The sequence below is a fragment of the Nilaparvata lugens genome, chromosome 8 (assembly GCF_014356525.2).
Source record: "Nilaparvata lugens isolate BPH chromosome 8, ASM1435652v1, whole genome shotgun sequence".
Lineage (NCBI taxonomy): Eukaryota > Metazoa > Arthropoda > Insecta > Hemiptera > Delphacidae > Nilaparvata > Nilaparvata lugens.
In genome coordinates, this window is record NC_052511.1 from 4,620,267 (window position 1) to 4,640,764 (window position 20,498).

The window sequence follows — 20,498 nt, forward strand, 5'->3', positions numbered from 1 at the left end:
TCCACTATAGAAACAAAACCGATCAATCTGCTCTCTGGCGGAGGCAGATATCTAGATGTCGTGTCATGGCGGCCAATTAATCGAGACAACAAAACGCTCTCTGGTCTACCACAGAACAGATGAATTAACCTTCCATTTCATTGCGTTTGATTGACGACTCCATTTTATTTTTCCACATCAATGTTCTTATCTAAAGCTGGCAATAATCTTCTCTGCCAGAGAGAAATCGATTTGATCTTGTATCCGCCCACATTGGAAACGAAAAACTTTAACAAATTCTAAATTATTTTCTAACCACTTGTAAGAAAACCATGGAGGTGGTATGATCGGTAACCGGTAGATAACGTGAATTCTACCATGATGTCATCATACTATACCTACCTGGAATCTGTTATGCCACCTTCATCTACCTCCAATATAAAATTCACTAGGACCCGGTGCACAAAAGCCGGTTGAATTTTAACCGTGATTAATTCCTCAAGAACCAATCAGAGTAGCCGTCTTTTCAAAAATGCCTCCCCTGATTGGCTCTCGTAAAGTTGATCACGGTTAAAATTTAACAGGCTTTTGTGCAAATGGCACTAAGATAAGTTGACAACTAAGTTGACTTGAGGTCGATGACCCACGAATGTGAAAATATTTTAAAGTTTGTAAAATCAATAGGTACCAGAATATTGAAGAAATACAGTATCAACCTCGATGTTGTCATACCTAACTGGAATGTGTTTATTTTCTCACCTCAAATAACAACTACCGTTTTTGGTAAAATCAGAAGGTAACCTGAATTGGAGATTGTAGATATACAGTGCATCATTCTACCTTGATTTTATCATACCTACAAGTACCTGTTATCTGTTCTTTTTCCCACCCACGATAACAACTATCTCTACCTCTCAATATTCTACCTTGTTCTCAACATACTATACCTACCTTTTTACCGTATGTTCCATTTTTCACCTCCTATAACAACCTCCAATATACTAAAGATACGTTTTCCTTTATGCGTAAATTTCCGCAGTCGACGACGGCAAGCATTGTTGACATTCATATTGTCCAAATTTCAAGTGTGTTAAAACAGCTGATCAAATAACTTTTCATTATTTGTCTTTATTATTAAAGAATTAAACATTTCTAATGATATCAACATATTGCCATTTAAAAGTATGAGAAAGTATAAGTTCAACCTGCCCCATTAAAACATAATCTTTTAGGTTATGTAGACAAATTTAGATCTACCCAATGTAATCTTCTCTCCCTGTCGTGGTCGACGACGGCATTCACGCACAAACGAAAACCCAGCTTTAGTTGACATGAGACAAATGACCCATTACTTGTAAAAAAAATACCATGAATATGTTGGGTATACCTCGATGTCATGCGCTGGTATGCGCCCATTGATATCGGTCTGGTAGAGACGCGCATGCTCCTGATGTAGCTGTTGAAATCGGCGCTGAAACTGCTGGTGAACCGCGTCGCTGGAAATCACGTGATGCTTCTTGTTCTCCTTTCGTCTCGCTTGCCGCGAGGCCAATGAAGCACCTCCAGCCGCCGCGTACATCACTCATCTAACCAAGCCACTCTATGCTTGCACCACTCTATGCTGTTCGCACCACTCTATGCTGCTTCTCGCATCTATGCTCCCAGTCCTCCAACCGACGCCAGCGTCGGCCATCTTTGTTTACTCTACTCTCTATTCTATTTTTCTACTCACATCGACACTGGGGAAACATTTTTTGTATTTCTTTACTAAACAACTATCACAAAACTCCCATTTTATCTAAATCAGCTACTATATAAATAGATTGTAAGTAATTGCTGTTGATCAAATCTCAAATCTCATCTAATAATTATTTAATTCTTATCCTACTACTTATTATATTTTAATATTGCTATAGCACAGAGGTGAGGTTTCAATTTTCAATGGAAGATAATTATTTTATTAATTTATGCTTGTGGTGAAACACACTCAAAGAGAAGCTCACTTTCCGTCTTTTTCTCTTCTTCCTTTTCTTCTTTCCTTTCCGTTTTGCTCCCTTCTTTCTCTTCCTTCCCTCTTGCACTTCTGCTTTCTCTTGAGCACAATCAAGGCAGTTGTCCTTTGTATTGCATCTGAGTATTCCTTCCATCGTTGTACGATTCTGTGAACAAACAAACAGAAACAATTCTGTTAGTAGGCTGAAAATTACAACAATCATAGAATAGATTGATAGTTGATAGAAGAACAATCATAGAAATCACTCGGAGCAATCATTCGTACAATCATTAGAAAAACATTGTTCCTCTCCATACTACAATGTTTAGGCCCGGTTACACAAAAACTGGTTAAATTTTAACCGTGACTAATTTCACAAGAACCAATCAGAGAAAGTCTTTTTGATAAGACGGCTTCACTGATTGGTTTTCGTGGAATCAATCACAATTAAAATTTAACCGGCTTTTGTGCAATCCAACACAAATTCTGCTATCAAAACAGAAACTTTCTCGCTATGATCAAAAAGGCTCTCCCACCCAATATCAACTTTATCAACAATATGTGTATCAGCTGGTAGCCAAAACGCTTGGATGTACAAGGCAGAGAAGTCGCCAATCAGAGAAGCCTTCTCTCATTTATTATCATGGAAGCAATCACGATTAACTTAAGTGGCTTTGATGCAACCGGGCCCTAGTCTTAAAACAATGCCCGGTGATGGAGTGAGCGACTGCCAGCCCTGCTAACTGTGCCCTAATAGTGACTGCTAACATGAGACACTTCATTTTTATATTCGTTTTTGTACGCATAAAAAGCAGCGTCGCAAAGTCGGTGATGATGTTACGGAGTCAACCTTGCTGCCTGTCTGACTGTACGTCCTGGCTACCTCGTGTGATAGGGTCCCGAAGTATTCATTGTAAAAAAAAACGTTAGACTTTTGTGTTTCCATTATTTATTTTGAATGAGTACTTTGGTAATTATACATTTTTAAAATAAGATGAATCAATTCTAGTACCTCTGTATATCAACTCATGAATAACTCACTGGAAGTCTCACTTTTTGCTTTGATACATATAAAAGTCACGGATCTCAGCGTAGAAATACCGTAGTGTATTAAGAATACCGTCGTGGAATAGGTGGATTTCCAATCAGAATTCTGATAGAAAATATAATGTTTTGTAATATATTATCTTGCATTTGAAGCTTCAATAATTTAACGCTCATTTGTTAGGAAAACCGAAGTTAAAATATCATTCTCATTGTTCCAGATATCCAGACCAACCATCGAGAATCTAATCTGAACTAAAGCCGTTACCACACTGAACAAATGTTCGACAAATAATATGTTTGTTGAAAAAGTTTGGGCGAATTTTAGAATGTTTGCCCGAGGCCAGTGTGGACGAGTCACTAAACAAAATATTTGTAAGTGAGAAGAACAGGTTCTATGTTTTACAGCTGTCAACTCTGAAAATGTTTGGAAAAACAGAAATTTTTTGTTTGACAAACAATGATTGTCCAAATTTTTAAAGATGTTTGTCCCTGAGCTCCTCAACACTCATGTTTGCCGAACACTGAACTCATGTTCAGTGTCGACACGGCTTTAGATATCTTCAGTTTCCAGAGAAATCTGACAACCACTGATAAGTTTCTTAATGCAAACATAATTATAAACATTCAAAAGACTCATTAGTTGTCACAACCATATCCACAATTCCATTAAGCAAAGTGTTAGATTGCAGTCAAATTACAAGGAAAAAAAATCCACAATGAGAACAGCTGATATCATGATTGAAAAATGAATGCCATACTACAAGTTTACCAATAATCAGCTTGAGGAAAAGCATCTCGATACATCAAACAAAACCATTTCATAGCAATAACAACTGATTTATATAGGAATTTGATAGAACTTGGTGCAAAGATGATTTGTGCCATTCAATAGTTCTCCTGAAACATCTCTCGTTGCAGAACTATGTCAAGGTCTTCGCTGTCTCGGAAACAACTTTGATAACAAATTTACTGGAAGTGAACCAGTATTGGAATCCACAGATGATTTATTGCAGACCAATGGAGCGTCTTGTCACAGTGTTGCTTAGGGGTGGTTGAGGGATACCACTGGAAAGGATAGCGCTATCTGCTTTGTCAAATGTCAGACAAGGATAGTAAACCAATGTTAATCAGATGTTGACTTTATGACGAGGAAACTCACTATAGGTAGGTGGAGAAAGGATAGAAATGGTAAATGAGAGAGGGTGAGATGGGGTTTGATAAAAAAGCGGAGAAGGTGTATGAATGATAAATGGAAAACCAAAGACCAATGGATTAGAAAATCTTTTTTTGACTTGAAACTCTTTAAAAACTCCACCCTGCTTTCTTGTTACATTCATCTTGTTCTATATCTTCAATCACTCTAACTTCAAATTTGATAAAACTTTAATCTCTCAACTTTCAGATCAAATTGAGTCAATTAGCTAATTCGCTATAAGATTTATAAAACCGAGCAAAATTATACAACACGTGAATATCATTATGTTTTTGACCGAGCAAAACATAATGAAGTGAGGTCTAAGATTCAAGTCGACGGTTTTGCATTTCTCTTTATGTTTTTATGTTTATATTCAAGTTCCACATTTACAGCGAAACGCGGCAATAGATTTTCATGAAATTTGACAGGTATGTTCCTTTTTGAATTTCGCGTCGACTTATACATACAGTTTTATGAAATTTTACATTTGAAGGATAATGCAAAAGGAAAAGGTGTCTCCTTTGAACGCCAATATTACCGTAGAAATCAGACTTTAAAATTATTGAATGAAAAAGACTAAGAAATTGTCAAAAAAATTTAAAATTATTCATCATAAATCAGCTGTCTAGTGGACTATAATACTACCCGTTCAAAAACATCGAACATCTTGAAAATTTATCTTTCCATCATCGTTGACTTACTAAATACTAAGTAATCAATAATATACGCACAAAACAAAACAAACAAAACCTACTCTAGAACATGGTAGGCCATAGTGGAGTAGGTCAATTTCCACACAGAAACAACTAAACAAGTAGAGGACACATTATAAGAATTTTTTGAAGAAATTTTATTAAGAAACTAACTATTGTATGTAATTGTAATTAATCTAATATTTTGTGTAATTGATTTTAGTTTTTTTGGGAAATAAACATTTATTTATTTAACGTTAGTAGACAGTAGACATCTTGAGAATGTATCTTTCCATCAACGTTGTAGACAGTTGCAGCCAGACCTGATAACAGCGCTCACACTCACATTCCGGGATGACACGTCACGGTACGATAGGACAGAAAGCTCTATGTTCATTTAGGATTTTTTCTAGACATTTCAAATTGATATATTATTTATCAATCTTTGATAAAACATAACAACAGGTCAATGTAACTTACTGAGCGCGAGGTCTACTGTTCACAAAACTACTAGTAGTTTATAGGTTATTTGGCTTTGTTTTTCAAATAACTAGGATAATCAATACTTCAATATTGTTTAGGAGTAAACAAGATCAATCTCTCTTATTGTACAATCTTCACTAAGTCTGATGTAACTGAAAGATAAGAGAACAACGTTGCCGATCCTCAACTGCCTTGCAACTGCCTTCCATAGAGGATAACTCTCACCTGCTGTGATCGTCTTCTGTCTTCCACCTACTCACATACTCTTCTCCCTCGCACTCTCCCTCTCAAGTACTCACATTGTCTTCCCTCTCTCCTTCCCTTTCACCTACTCTTATCGTCACCCCTCTTTCGCCTACCTACTTCCACCCAACAACTCAAGAGAACTCGCTCGTCGCGACGAATAACAAGGAAGGCTAGCAAGTTGAGTTTGAAAACAGGGTTTAGAGTTGAGTCCAAGGTTTGGGGGGAAACCGAGGGTTCCAAGGGGGTCCAAAAGGTGGAAAAGGGAGGAAAAGAGGGGTTAAAGGGGGTAAATAAGGGGGGCTACCCACGTAAAAGGTCTCGTTCAAGATGCAGAGAATTCCCGTTCTGCTCTGCCCTGCCCTTGTTTGTCATGCTAATGAGCACCGACATCCCGAAACTTGAATGCTCAAAGACGAGAAAAAATGGCGACTCGACAAGAAACGCCGTGCAAAAATAATGGTGTGAATAATAAACGATGGCAGAGTGGAACTTATTTTTATATTTTTCTCGTCAAAATAACATCCGAGAAAAATATCACACCAAACTGCTCGATTATTACTGCAGCCTGTACCAAATCAAAAAACGATAGCACGTGGAGTTCTATTTTCATCATAATTATTTAGGAAGAATCTTTTTCAATTCTATCAACTGTTGCCTTGAAACATTCCAGAATAATTCAGAAATTTCTTAGCAATTGGTACATTTATGAATTTTATAGGATACTAGCCGTCAGGCTCGCTTCGCTCGCCATATCCGTCTAGCCAGGGGGCTCCACTCCCTTGGCCCCCCGACTGGATCGTCCAAGAATGAGATAAGCAGGCTCGCTTCGCTCGCCTGCATTTTTCATTTGAGCATTTTTATCATATGTTAGGACGATTCAGTCGGGGGTCGAGACTAAACGTCTGGCCACAGAATTACACATTATAGGAGTTTTCTGGTCTGGCTAAACGAATATGGCGAGCGAAGCGAGCCTGACGGCTAGTAATATAATATTCCCAGGAATAGCTGATTGAAGTAGCAGTGCCCAATCAATTTTTCCGCGATAAATGCATTTCAATCTTCAACTTGGTGCCAACCTAACAAAGTCAACTCAACTTAATGCCAACCTGACAAAATTATTAATTTAGTTACCAGTTAACAACTGTTTCGAAGGTTTTCGAGGTACTCTCTCTAGATTATAGTTCTATATTTTTAAAATATGGTATGGACATTTTTCAATTTTATAATTAAGAGAATAAGAAGAATATACATGCTAAGAGAAGCCCTTAAAAACCACCCTTAGAGTTAAAATATTGTCAAAAGATTTCTTAGTGCGCCTCTAAAGGGTCAACTGAACATACCTACCAAATTTCAACGTTTTTGGTACGGTAGATTTTTAGTTCTGCGAGTGAGTGAGTGAGTGAGTGAGTCAGTAAGTCAGTGAGTGAGTGCCATTTCGCTTATATATATATATATTATATATATATATATATTATATATATATATATATATATATATATATATATATATATATATAGATGTACAATGTAAGACATGTGAATCACAAAAATAAAAAATGTTGGAACATATAAATAAAAACCGCTGAGAAAGGTGCTTCAAACGAAAGGAGAAATCTGTCTTTTTCACTTCAGATAATCATGATGGAAATCGTGTTGAAGCCTTTATAATATAGAAAATATAGAACGAATGTTCTCGAATGCCAGTACTATATAATTATGTTGATTTTGATAACTGTGCAGGAACGTCAGTTGCTATTCTCTGCATTTCCTGTACATGCACAGGCACAGCAGACTGTAGCAATCCGCCATCACGAAAAGGCGCTTATTCCCATCCTCTTATGCTAATGCTCAAGCACAAATATAGTTCAATAAAATTGGACCTTGAATCTACTGGCCAACTGCCCTTCATTGTTTATCACCGCCAATTTTCGCCACTGCGGAGAGAGAAAAGAAGCAGAGAAAAGAGAGGGGAGAAGAAATAAGAACAGATCACAAGAAGAAGAAAAAGAAGAAGAAGAAGAAGAAGAAGAAGAAGAAGAAGAAGAAGAAGAAGAAGAAGAAGAAGAAGAGAAGAGAGAATGAAGATGAATGTTCCGCTCTTTTCATCTACCCTGAACATAACTTATCTATTTTTCATAATACAGTACTTGTTCATACTTGAATATAGTTATAAAATCTATGTCAATAGCCAGCGCTCCAATATTCTGTAAAGTTTTGTTCACGTCAGACAAAACTTTCAAGATTTTTTGTCCTCACGTGTGCCTTCTTGATGTGCTTACGTCATTTTGATTCTTTATCAACTTCTGCAGAGCTTGAGAGATGTAGATTCCACTTCCGATCACACGTGATATGAAAATTGAAATCAATTTGTGTTCAATCTACAGTTTGGAAGATTGTACAAGATTTATAGACCGTACAGTATTGAATAATTGTTCTTCACATTGATTTATGTCTAATTGAACTCACATTGAACTTACATTTTGGAGTTTATATTTCAAGGAAATATAAGACATTCCTTCGTTATCATAAGACCTGATAAGACATTCAAGAGTCTTGAAGTTTATATTTCAAGGATATGGTGATCTGATACATTCGAGTGTCAAGTTTGTGTTGTTATTATCGCTATTGGATGAAGACTTCTTGATATTGTCAAAGCCAATAATTTATTAAAACAATTTGAGATACTGCTTCAGGTTGTTATAAATCATTGAACATCTCCAGTGAACTGAGAAGTACTGTATATTGAACAGCATAGTGTGGTGGAAACCCTATATATGATTGGTCATAAGCTGTTGAGCAATAGAGGTTGAGCTCTACTGTCATTGGCCGAGACTAGACACGCCCAACTATTCCAAATATGGTCATGGAAACCGTTTTACAATGAAGAGACAATCAGTAAATAACAAAATTGAATGGCTAATATAAGGGAGAATCGAAGAATAAACAGTTTCAAAACTAGCTAATACGAAAATACAAAAAACAAAAGTGGAATATTGATATCAAGGTAGCCAAGGACTAATTTAAGACGTTTTAAGCCGTGTCTTCAATGAACAAAATGTCCTACAAACATGTTTGTTGAAAACGTTTGGGCAAATTTTATTATGTTTGACTAACAATGTTTGCCCGTGGCCAGTGTGGACGCGTCACCAAACAAAATATTTGTAAGTGGGAAGAAGAGGTTTCATGTTTTACAGCTGTGAGCACTGAAAATGTTTGGAGAAACAGTAATTTTTTGTTTGACAAACAATGATTGTCCAAAGGTTTTAAAATGTTTGTCCCTGAGCTCCTCAACAAACATGTTTGCCGAACATGTATGTTGAACATTTGTTCAGTGTGGACACGGTTTTACAAAGCTTTAAGATCTAAACAAGCGAGAAGTTATACAATGATTAGAACATCTAAGTTAGGCTTTCTCCAAAGTTTTCTTGAAAATTAACTATTACCATGTTCATAATTTTTTATCTCTATGAAATATGCTAGGACGTTATTAATTAATAAGAGGGAATTTTAGAATTCTATGAGTAATAAGGTTAGCTGTTTAACATTCTCAGCCATTAATATGTCTAACTCACAAACAAAATTTAGTTCTGAATTAACTTCAAATAAATTGAATAACTCAACTTTACTGAATCAACTTAGTTAACTTCAATTTCACTTCTTAGTTTACTTCTTTATTAACGAACTCCCTCATTGTAAAGCAGCTTTTATACCAAAGTTATTAACAAAATGTTAATAACTAAATCCTTATAGATTCTATTAGATTGAACGGAACTTGACAAACACATAATTATGTTCATCTTGTGTATGATAAGTTATGTTCAATCTAATAGAATCTATAATAATTTAGTTATTAACATTTTGTTAATAACTTTGTTGTAAACGCAGCTTAAGTCATCCTATACTATTAAACGAGCAATTTCTGTTTATATGTTTAGATGTTTGTATTTTACCGGATTTCGAAAACGGCTCTAACGATTCTCACGAAATTCAGAACATACAGTAGAAGGTTTATAATATAAAAGTTCGATTGCACTAGGTCTCATCCCTGGTAAAACTCGCTGAAGGACATTAAAAGGATAACTATTATTCATCCTTGGAAAAACAACTGATGATAATTTATTATTTCGTCGTCTGTTGGAAGTGAGTGAGCGAGCTCATTTGTGTGGGACTGTGTCAAAATTATGACTCAGCTGTTGAACTTTTGTTATCATCCAATCAGGTACTTAGTGCCGGTTGCAAAAACGCCGGGTTATTTTCATTCCTTATTAATTCCAGCAGATCCATCATTTTTAAATGGTCTTCTCCGATTTCGTTCACGTGAAATTAATCAGGATTAAAATTTAACCGGCTTTTGTGCAAACGGGCCTTTGTGAGGGAAATTTTTGCATTCTTCTGGGAGTTGATCTGAATTTAATGTGATTAGATAGAACACTCCTGTATGAGCTATAAATGTTATTATAATTTCTTCTTTCGTAATAAATGTTTTATGATTTTGTACTCTAGAGCGAAGCTCGTTCCCCGATATTCATATTTATAATGAAGAATTAGATTCAAACGGGTAGCAACACATAAAACATTTACAAACAAGAAGCGATTACTTTGTACCTGTATCCGTTAACAACTACTCTGTAAGCTTGTGAGAGAATATAATGAGAAAAGGTGATATCCTGTTGTTGTGAGGGGGGGAGTTAAAGGAAGCAATGAGTACTGATACACAGAGGACTCTGTTGGGGGAGGGAGGGGGCACTTTTAATTAAAAGGGATTGGTAGACACGCCCAGTCGTAAAACCGAACCAAGTACTGGTTTATTAGAGCACTGTGCTTCAACTGACATCCGACTGCACTCATCTCAAACCATTTCAAATATATGTCTGTCGTTTTTCAATTATCAACTCCAACTATGAAAATTGAATGTATTCTTTATTGATACATACAATAGGTACATCATTAAAATGATAGGGAGAGAAAAATAAGGTAGCCTTGTGCTATTCCTCTCCCAAATTTAGATAAGGTTACACATAGTCCGAAATAGGAAGTCTTGTTTTTGTTCACTTCACAATTTGACTTGACAATTCGATTTCCTGCTTATAGGAAACGGATAATTGAGTTTACTATGATTAAAAATTCCCTTCCTAAAGAATATGGATAGTTTATCTCGAATCCTTTTGAAAGCTATTAAGTAATAGGTTTGTAGAGTTTCGAAAAAAAATTGAAAAACTCAAACAATATTAACAATTTGATTTCCTGCGTTTAGGATAAGGATAATTGAGTTTACTGTGATTAACAATTTCCTTCCTAAAGAATATGGATGGTTTATCTCGAATCCTTTTGAACGCTTTTAAGTAATTGGTCTGTAGAGTTTCGAAAAAATTTGAAAAACTCATACTTGAAGAAAATCTTGAGCAAAAGAAGGTACCATCTATATCTATTTACTTATCAATATCGAGGCACCGAGCTTCGCTCGTTATTTTTATTTATTGATAAACAGAACACAATTCTCTAAAGTGCTCGTGTTCATATTCCACAGCTGGCTATTATGTCATCTTATGAATTTTGGGGATGCGATATTTTGATTTTTCACATACTCACTCGCTTACTCACTTTTCTACTATCCGCAGCTGTTTCCAGCCAAGGATGAATTATCCTTTTAATGTCGTTCAGCGAGATTTCCTAGGGATGAGACCTAGTCCAATCGAATTGTTATATCATAAACCTTCTATGTTTCAAATTTCGTGAAAATCGTTAGAGCCGTTTTCGAGATCCGTTGAACATAAATAACCAGATATAAATATAAATAACCAGTTTATAAAACACTTATTGACATGGGCTGCTTTAAAATTAATGAAACAAAATAAATCTTATGGCACCCTTTATTTTTTATTTTATTTTGGAACCTGAAGATGGTGTAAACCGAAACTAGTTGTTCAACTATTTTAAATTTTTTTAAAGAATAAAGGGTGCTATAAGATTTATTTTGTTTTATAAATAACCAGATATATAAATACAGAAATTGCTCGCTCAATATAATAGGATAAGGCATTATCAAGGGCCTTAAATGTTTTGAAATCTTTTATTTCAACATGATGTTTGTGTTGAATGTAAGTTATAGGGAAAGTTGGATAATTCATACAAGAAGAAGTTTTCAATTGGGATCTTCAACTATGGAAATTGATTATAGAATATGCATGGTTTTTTCGAGTCCTCTAAAACTCTATCAATTAATTCGTCTGAAGAGTTTCGGAAAGTAAATTTCAAATATAGGCCTATTATATCAGTCGTTTTTCAATTGGAGCTTCAACGATGAAAATCGAATCTGTGGTTAACCTGTTTATGAAACATGGATAATTTCATTAGAGCCACTTGTTTTGAGACTTGATGATAAGGAAAGGTGGCCTTGAGTGGGCCTCAGATTATGAAGTGAACACTGATCCGATAGGCTCTGAATAGTCAGGTCTGCCTCAAGACCCGAATCTGCTTTCGGGACTTGGGTAAGGTGACCTTGTGTGGGCCTCATGATTACGAAGTTTTGAGCCGAAATTGCGCTCTAAAACCCAAATCTTCTCTTGTTTTGGGACTTGGCTGAGGCGACCTTGAGTGGAGTGAAGTGAGGCGTCATTTAGGGAAGCGTCTATATGAAGGTATTGGGAGAGAGAGAGAGAGTTAGAGAGTGAGAGAGAGAGAGTGACGGAAGATAAGAGCAGACCGGTAGCGAATTCACTCCAAGTTTGAAGTTAGTAGTAACACCCTCCGATGGCGATTCGAAGGAATTTAATAATGGTCTGTGAAGAACGAACAAAGCCAACCGCTGCCTCCCCCCTGTACCCTCCTTCCCCCCCTTTAGACCCCCTTTGCACCCCCTAGACCCCCTGTACCCCCAGGATAGGTAGACCAAGTCTACCAAAACTCGCCTCGGTCTGTCCATTACTGTGCTATGCGAATCCACTTCCCACAGTTACGTGGAATTTCAAACTCTCATCTGGTTGGTGAGGGGTGATAGGAGAAGACAATGAGGAGGTGATGAGGAGGAGGAGACGATGAGGAGGACAAGGGGGATGAGCAGAAGATGAGGGAGAAGTGAAGAATAAGAATAATATGTGCAAGAAGGAAGTGCAAGAAGGAGAAGAAGATGAAGAAGAAGAAGAAGAAGAAGAAGACAGGAAAAGAAGAAGACAAGAGGAGAAGAAGAAAAAGAAGATCAGAAGAAGAAGAGGAAGGAGAAGGAGACAGGAAAAGGACGAGAAGGGGAACAAGAAGGAATTGAATAAAGGAAAAAGTAAAGAGCAATAGGATATACCGATATACAAATAGATGAGAGAAATTGAGGAAGTCAGAGGAGAAAAAGCGATTAAAGCTATGGAATACTATGAAGACTTAATATTGGAATAACAATGAATTCATCATACCAACAAAAAATGCTCACTAAATGGAACTGGATAAATTAATGCAGTCTCGTCACTGTCATAGAATTTTGAGAAACTATCCTCAATTTACTGCCAACCTGACAAAATTAGACTGTTAATCAATTTGGTTGCCAATTTAAACCGTAACAACTGTTCCGAAAAGATACTCTCTCTGGATTATAGTTCTATCGTAACATGGTATGGACATTTCAATATTACAAATTACGAAATCGCATGTCCCATGAAAAAAATTTGAACATTAATTCTGAAGAATCTAGAAGGAAAATTGAAATTTGGGCTTCGAGGTGCACGAGATTGATTGATATTTAGTGGTTGATATTACCATAGAGAAACAATAGCTTAAGTATATATCCCATGGTATAGGGCGTTTATGTCGCAACTTTTACTATCATCTCAAGCCGATAGTCCACGTATTTCTCTCCCAAAAAGCTGTGTGACGCTGGTAGTCTCTCATATTGTGCCTGTCATACACTCTCACCCGGCCAAAACAGTAAAAATCGACAATAATTGATAGTAATCGACTTGAAATAACAGTAAAAGTTGCGACAGATACGCCCTATACCATGGGATATCTACTTAAGCTATTGTTTCTCTATAATATTACGTAGTGGTTGAGGCACATAGTGGTTGATATTTTTAGAATGTATGTGCAAAATTTGGAGATCTGAATCATTCCCATTTTTCCGGTATGCAATCCACAAGTTGAGATATTTTGATGCGAACAAACGAACAAACACAACCCTACTCTCTCTTATTAAACTGTATGATGTGAATACGAAGTGGGCTTGAGCGGAATGGAATGATACGAAGGAGGAGGTTAAAGGAAGGAAAAGCAGATAAGTAAATAAGTAGAGGAATAATGGATGGATGTCAAGGTAAGAGATATAATTATAAGAGCTAAAAGAAGGAAATGAGTAAAGGAGATACAAATTATATACAGGAGATCAGAAGAAGAAGAGGAAGGAGAAGGAGACAGGAAAAGGAGAAGAAGGGGAACAAGAAGGAATTGAATAAAGGAAAAAGTAAAGAGCAATAGGATATACCGATATACAAATAGATGAGAGAAATTGAGGAAGTCAGAGGAGAAAAAGCGATTAAAGCTATGGAATACTATGAAGACTTAATATTGGAATAACAATGAATTCATCATACCAACAAAAAATGCTCACTAAATGGAACTGGATAAATTAATGCAGTCTCGTCACTGTCATAGAATTTTGAGAAACTATCCTCAATTTACTGCCAACCTGACAAAATTAGACTGTTAATCAATTTGGTTGCCAATTTAAACCGTAACAACTGTTCCGAAAAGATACTCTCTCTGGATTATAGTTCTATCGTAACATGGTATGGACATTTCAATATTACAAATTACGAAATCGCATGTCCCATGAAAAAAATTTGAACATTAATTCTGAAGAATCTAGAAGGAAAATTGAAATTTGGGCTTCGAGGTGCACGAGATTGATTGATATTTAGTGGTTGATATTACCATAGAGAAACAATAGCTTAAGTATATATCCCATGGTATAGGGCGTTTATGTCGCTTTTTTATAACTTTTACTATCATCTCAAGCCGATAGTCCACGTATTTCTCTCCCAAAAAGCTCTGTGACGCTGGTAGTCTCTCATATTGTGCCGGTCATACACTCTCACCCCAACAAAACAGTAAAAATCGACAATAATTGATAGTAATCGACTTGAAATAACAGTAAAAGTTGCGACAGATACGCCCTATACCATGGGATATCTACTTAAGCTATTGTTTCTCTATAATATTACGTAGTGGTTGAGGCACATAGTGGTTGATATTTTTAGAATGTATGTGCAAAATTTGGAGATCTGAATCATTCCCATTTTTCCGGTATGCAATCCACAAGTTGAGATATTTTGATGCGAACAAACGAACAAACACAACCCTACTCTCTCTTATTAAACTGTATGATGTGAATACGAAGTGGGCTTGAGCGGAATGGAATGATACGAAGGAGGAGGTTAAAGGAAGGAAAAGCAGATAAGTAAATAAGTAGAGGGAATAATGGATGGATGTCAAGGTAAGAGATATAATTATAAGAGCTAAAAGAAGGAAATGAGTAAAGGAGATACAAATTATATACAGGAGATACGGAAGCTGAAGAAGAGGAAAATAAGAAATCAAGAAATGAAATTTGTGAAGAGAAAATGAAGTGAAGCAAATGCAGGAATAGAAAGTGAAATAGAAGGGAGATGTGAGGTCTAGAGGGGGAACGAGAATAGTTGAAAAGTTTGGGCGCTTCTCCATCTCGCTCCATCTTCATCTTCATCCATATCTCCATCTTCATCTCACTCCACCACCAGTGCGTAGTGGCTTCAATTAATAGACTCATCATAAAGAATTTGCAGTTGACAACAATGGCGGAGTATTATTTTTGCACAAAGCTTTCCCGTCCGAGAAGCTTAAGCCGACGTATTGTCTGCTTCACAGGTGTATTTTCTCAGTGAAAGTGCCAGAAAAATGCTGAATTCATGAACCTCAAGATGGATAATTTGTCAAAGTAATGTCTTTTTCGCCCCACTTGGATGTAATGAGCTGGTTTACGTGCGTCATATGGAGGCCGAAAGTGATTGTTTTCTGGCCAGGCCGGTAAAATTTTTACGGCCCTAGGGCTGTAAAATAACCTTGAAGTCAGCTGATTCTGATTTGATGTGAACGTGTTTACAAAATAGTTTATGAAACGGAATAAGTTTATGCTTCTAGAATTGAATAAAGTATTTTGCAATAAGATACTATCATTTTATTTGGATGAATGAAATAAAAATGAGATATTATAAACTATTCAAATTCAATTTTCAGAGTATAATAGAATCTAACCTCAAACCTCCTAGTAGCCTACTGCGTTTATCACCGAACATAGTGGATAAACGGAATCATTTTATGCTTCTAGAATTCAATAAAGTATTCTGCAATAATATACTATCATTCTATTTGGATGAATAAAATACAGATAAGATATATATTATTATAAACTACTCAAATAATTCGATTTTCAGAGTAGGATAGAACTTCTAACCTAAACTTCCATTGACATTCAGATTGGCCAAATTTCAAGTGTGCTAAAACAGCTGATCAAAAACTTTTCATTATTTGTGTTTATCATTCAATAATTAAAACATTTATAATAATATCATATTATTGTCATTTGGAAGAATAAAAAGTTTAAACTCAACCTCTTACATAATTGAACATAATCTTTTAGGTTATTTAGACAAATCAGAATAAAAAATAAAAATACTTGGACAATTTCCTGATATTCAGATTACCTCAGATTTGCTAGAGCTATGACCTTCCACTTTTGCTTTCGGAAGTGCTTATAATAGACAATAAATTATTTTCATATATATATATATATTGTTTATTTTTTCTGTGTGGCGAAAAATAACGTTCCCACCATGGGCAAAAATGTTTTTCCAGCTCTCAATCTTTTCTAGTCCTCGGCCTACGGCCTCGGACTTGAAAACCGATTTCGAGCCAGAAAAGTCTCATTTTCGGCCCTAGGTGCGAAATATACTATTGTTTCCTAAGCCATATGTGGAGCATCCTGCACACTGGGACAATAGTAGCGTTCACTATGGTGAGGTCCACGTTATAATGGCAGTGTTTGATTAGCAATGGTATTGCTATCCTTGTCTATCATTCAACAAAGCGGATAGCGCTATCTCTTTCTCACTTTCCTCTGTTGCCAGATCGTCTTTTATCAATGTAGAATGAATAATCGATCAACAAAATATTTTATCTAAATTATGAAAATTCATTATGAAATTATTGAAAAATATTATGTCTTGCTTAATAAAATATAAATTGATTATTTTAAACGAGGATGAAAAGTTAATATTACATAAATAAACCTGTATCAGCTACCGTCTATAGAAGGCATTGACAAGACAGAGGATCGGCAACGTTGTTTTCCTATCTTTCTTCATTGTCATTATAACGTGGACCTCACTGTAGCTGGTATTCTGTTTATGTTTGCAGCAAGGTACTTATTGGAAAGTAGCGTTCCTCTGGTCAACAAAGTAATTACTATAAAAATATGTCCTACAAATCAATTCATCCAAGCGGGAGCACAAATTTGGAAATGCCATGAACATTCGAGTTCCGGAGACGCTCCTACGCTCTCCTTTTCGTTCTTTCTCTCACACAATTGGCTCACAGGCTCTTCGGATTCTGTGAAATCTGACAAAACTGTACACCACGAGAGCAATGCTGCAATCTAAGTGCCGGTTGCACAGAAGCCGGTTAAATTTTAGCCGTGATTAATACCACGAGAGCCAATCAGATAAGGCCTTTCTGATAAGACGGCTTCTCTGATTGGTTCTCGTGGTATTAATCGCGATTGAAATTTAACCGGCTTTTGTGCAACCGGCACCTAGATTGCAACATTGCTCTCATGGTGTACAGTATTGCCAAATTTCACAGAATCCAAAGAGACTGTGAGCATATTGTGTGAGAAGCCGTCTTATAAAAAAAGTCCTTTTTGATAAGACGGCTTATCTGATTGGTTCTCGTGGTACTAATCACGGTTAAAATTTAACTGGATTTTGTGCAACCTGACCTAAGTGTGATTACATTGGATGCTCGTATGTGCAAGTGCACGCTTGATTATGCATGACCAATATTGCAGATGAGAAACAAAATCTAGAAAGAGCAATATGAACACTCACAATGATCGCTTGCACTTGCTGGTGCGTTCAGTGTGAGCAGCTACATGCAAGTCACAACGTGTCTCAATAGCACTTTTCAAATTTTGTTTTTCGGCTCATGCATGATTCGACTTGCACTTGCACATACACTCATTCAATGTGATCACACCCTTAGGTTTGCACAGACAAATTCTACATTCTTCGACAGTTACTAGTCTAATGAACAGGGCCCGGCATAAAAACCTGTCGATTTTTGAGGGATGATAACTAAAGTGTCTTTCGTACAATTCAATCATATAATATATTAAATTGAAGATCAAGTTTTGCAATTTATAGTGAATTACATAGATTACTCACAAAGCTCTTTATTTGTAGATTATGTCATCCAAATGATCTCCGTTACTTTTCACACACTCACTTAACCTAATTCTAAAATTTGTCATTGCTCGCTCAATCATCACTTGTGGAGTGGCTTCAATTTCTCGTTGAATGACTTGCTTTAGTTCTGTGGATAAAGGTAAAAAGTAAATTCGTATGGCTTTTGTTGGTGGGGAGTCCCTTTCGGGAAGGTCCCACCGCCTGAAATATATAATTTAAGCCGTCAATGGGCCTTACGACTGTCATAATTCAGCCGGGACCGACAGTTTTAACGTGCCCATCCTATAACACGGGAGTGATCTGGTTAAAAAACTTTTGGTAATGAGAGGGGTTCGAACCCGGGATCTCTATGCTGCTACGCAAGCACTCTATCCACTAGACCACGGATCACTCCTGTGGATGAAGGTAATTTTGTTTAATCACAAATCCCGAAAAATGGAAATGTTTCACGTCAATTAAAAGAATAACGGCATCCTGGTGGAAATTTTTGAGAATAATCTCGCAAGCGGCTTTGCAATATGCATTAAGTTGCATCAAGTTGTTACACTAACATTATCTTATACGGATGGAATTTTAGGTCGAAATGAAGAATTCGTCGTACACTTCGATCAGAAATGGCTAGCGCAACAGCATGTTTCGTTGCTGAACGTCGTGAAGACCGTATAACAGCTACTCAGGCGTTTTTGAGGCGTTCTCACGGTTCGTTTTCGTCCTGTTGGTTTCGTTTTTAAAGCGGACAACGTGTTCCTGGGAATTCTTCACCCACAACAAGATCGTATTCCTACAGGGATACGCGCGTTTCGATTTACATTATTGAAATGTCTGCGACATAAACGCTGTGTTAAGGTGCGTACAGACTTTCGCTCTGCTCCGCAACCGAACGTCACTCCAGCAGAGCGATTGATGATCGACCGGGGAGCAACAGTGGTTCGACCAAGGAACGCGAGAAGATCTAACATCTTCCATAACGTTCATGATGGGTGCGTGGGCGGTGCGACTGTGGTTCGATACGGTACGAGGGCGGTACGAGGGCGGTACGAGGGAGGAGCGTGCTCGGTGCTGGTTGGAAGCGCGAATATGTGTACGCAGCTTTAGAATAACTGAGTCTTTATTTTTAAAATAAGCTTCAATCACAATCGCTTGATGTTCACTTGACCACGACATACTGGCTACTGAGACGGCAAGAATAGACCTGTCGATATACAACATTCCCGCCTTTTCAATGACAGTGGTTCAAATATAACAATTAATAAAAAATCGTCAGATTAATATGCCGATCCCTGTATAATTCGTAAACCCCATGGAATAATTTAGTTTCCACTTTCAAACTCAAACTATTAGAATAGAATGACTGCCTTTATTTTTCCTAGAGAGCGTTTAAACAGCTGTGCTAATAGTGAAGTTGTGTTTCTTTTCTGGCTCAAAATTTTGTAAAATTACTCAAAAATTTTCAATTTTTGTAGAGATTTGAGTGGAATATTTTTGTTGTTAATTAGTTTTAAAATATCAAAATTTGAAATTTTCAGTTTAGTGATTGATCTTGAAGTTGAAATTGGACATTTTGAAGTGAAAAGTGAAATCCAACCTCATTTTTTTTTGAAACTTTTATTTGTAAAAATTTGGGAGAAGACAATTTTTGGCTATGTCTGTTGTTTTCTCCCAATCATATTTTAATTATGATTTGTGATTGTGAATAAAATAAATAAATAATTGAGATGAGATGAGAGCGAAATCAGGGCGCAGAGGGGTTAACCCCCCTATTTAAACACCATTGTGACTGACATTCATACATTCATGTGAGGTGGAACAGCGCGGATCATGTTGTGATCGACACAAATTTGAATTCAGTGCTGAGTGATGACTCCTTTCACATAAACCAAAAACCGAGTTGATCAATGAGCCCAATAAATCTTCTTGGCCCACACAGCTTCCGGGTTCCTCTCTGCTGTGTTTGTTTGAAGCAGAAGTGAAGCACGACAAGAAGGAAGAAGGTGTAAAAGAGAGAGATAGAGGGAGAGAGAGAGAGAGTGAGAGAGAAAAAGAGAGATTGAGAAAGAGAGATAAAGAAAGTGAGGGAGAGAGATGATGACCGGTGAGGACAGGATAGACGAAGAGAGAAGAAGGCATGTAAAAGGTTAGAGGTCATGCCTTACTGATCAATAACTGTATTGCCAGACGTGGCTGGGGGTGGGTAGGTAAAAGGGGGGTGGAGGGGTCCCTCACCTCAACGATGGGACAATATCTCACCCCCCCACCATATTACCTCCCAAAACAACACACATGTATCCAATAGATGTGACCATTCATATGCCTAGATGTACAAGAGTGTGTGAGTGTGTGTGTACTCATCTGAAATTTGAGCTGGCGAATGAGATACAGGTAGCG

At 36.7% G+C, this 20,498-nt stretch overlaps 1 protein-coding gene across 2 annotated transcripts in view; it reads right to left on the reverse strand.

The window, feature by feature from the left end:
• The window catches only part of LOC111064328, a 272,951-nt gene that overhangs the window by 69,256 nt on the left and 183,197 nt on the right, over positions 1-20,498 (reverse strand). The window contains exon 2 of one of the 2 annotated variants that reach the window (XM_039433771.1): positions 1,367-2,138. The exons of the other annotated variant lie outside the window; for it this stretch is intronic. Within the exon in view, the coding sequence (XP_039289705.1) occupies positions 1,367-1,558 (192 nt within the window). The 5' untranslated portion in view covers positions 1,559-2,138. The remainder of the gene's footprint in view (positions 1-1,366; positions 2,139-20,498) is intronic. 2 annotated transcript variants of the gene reach the window in all.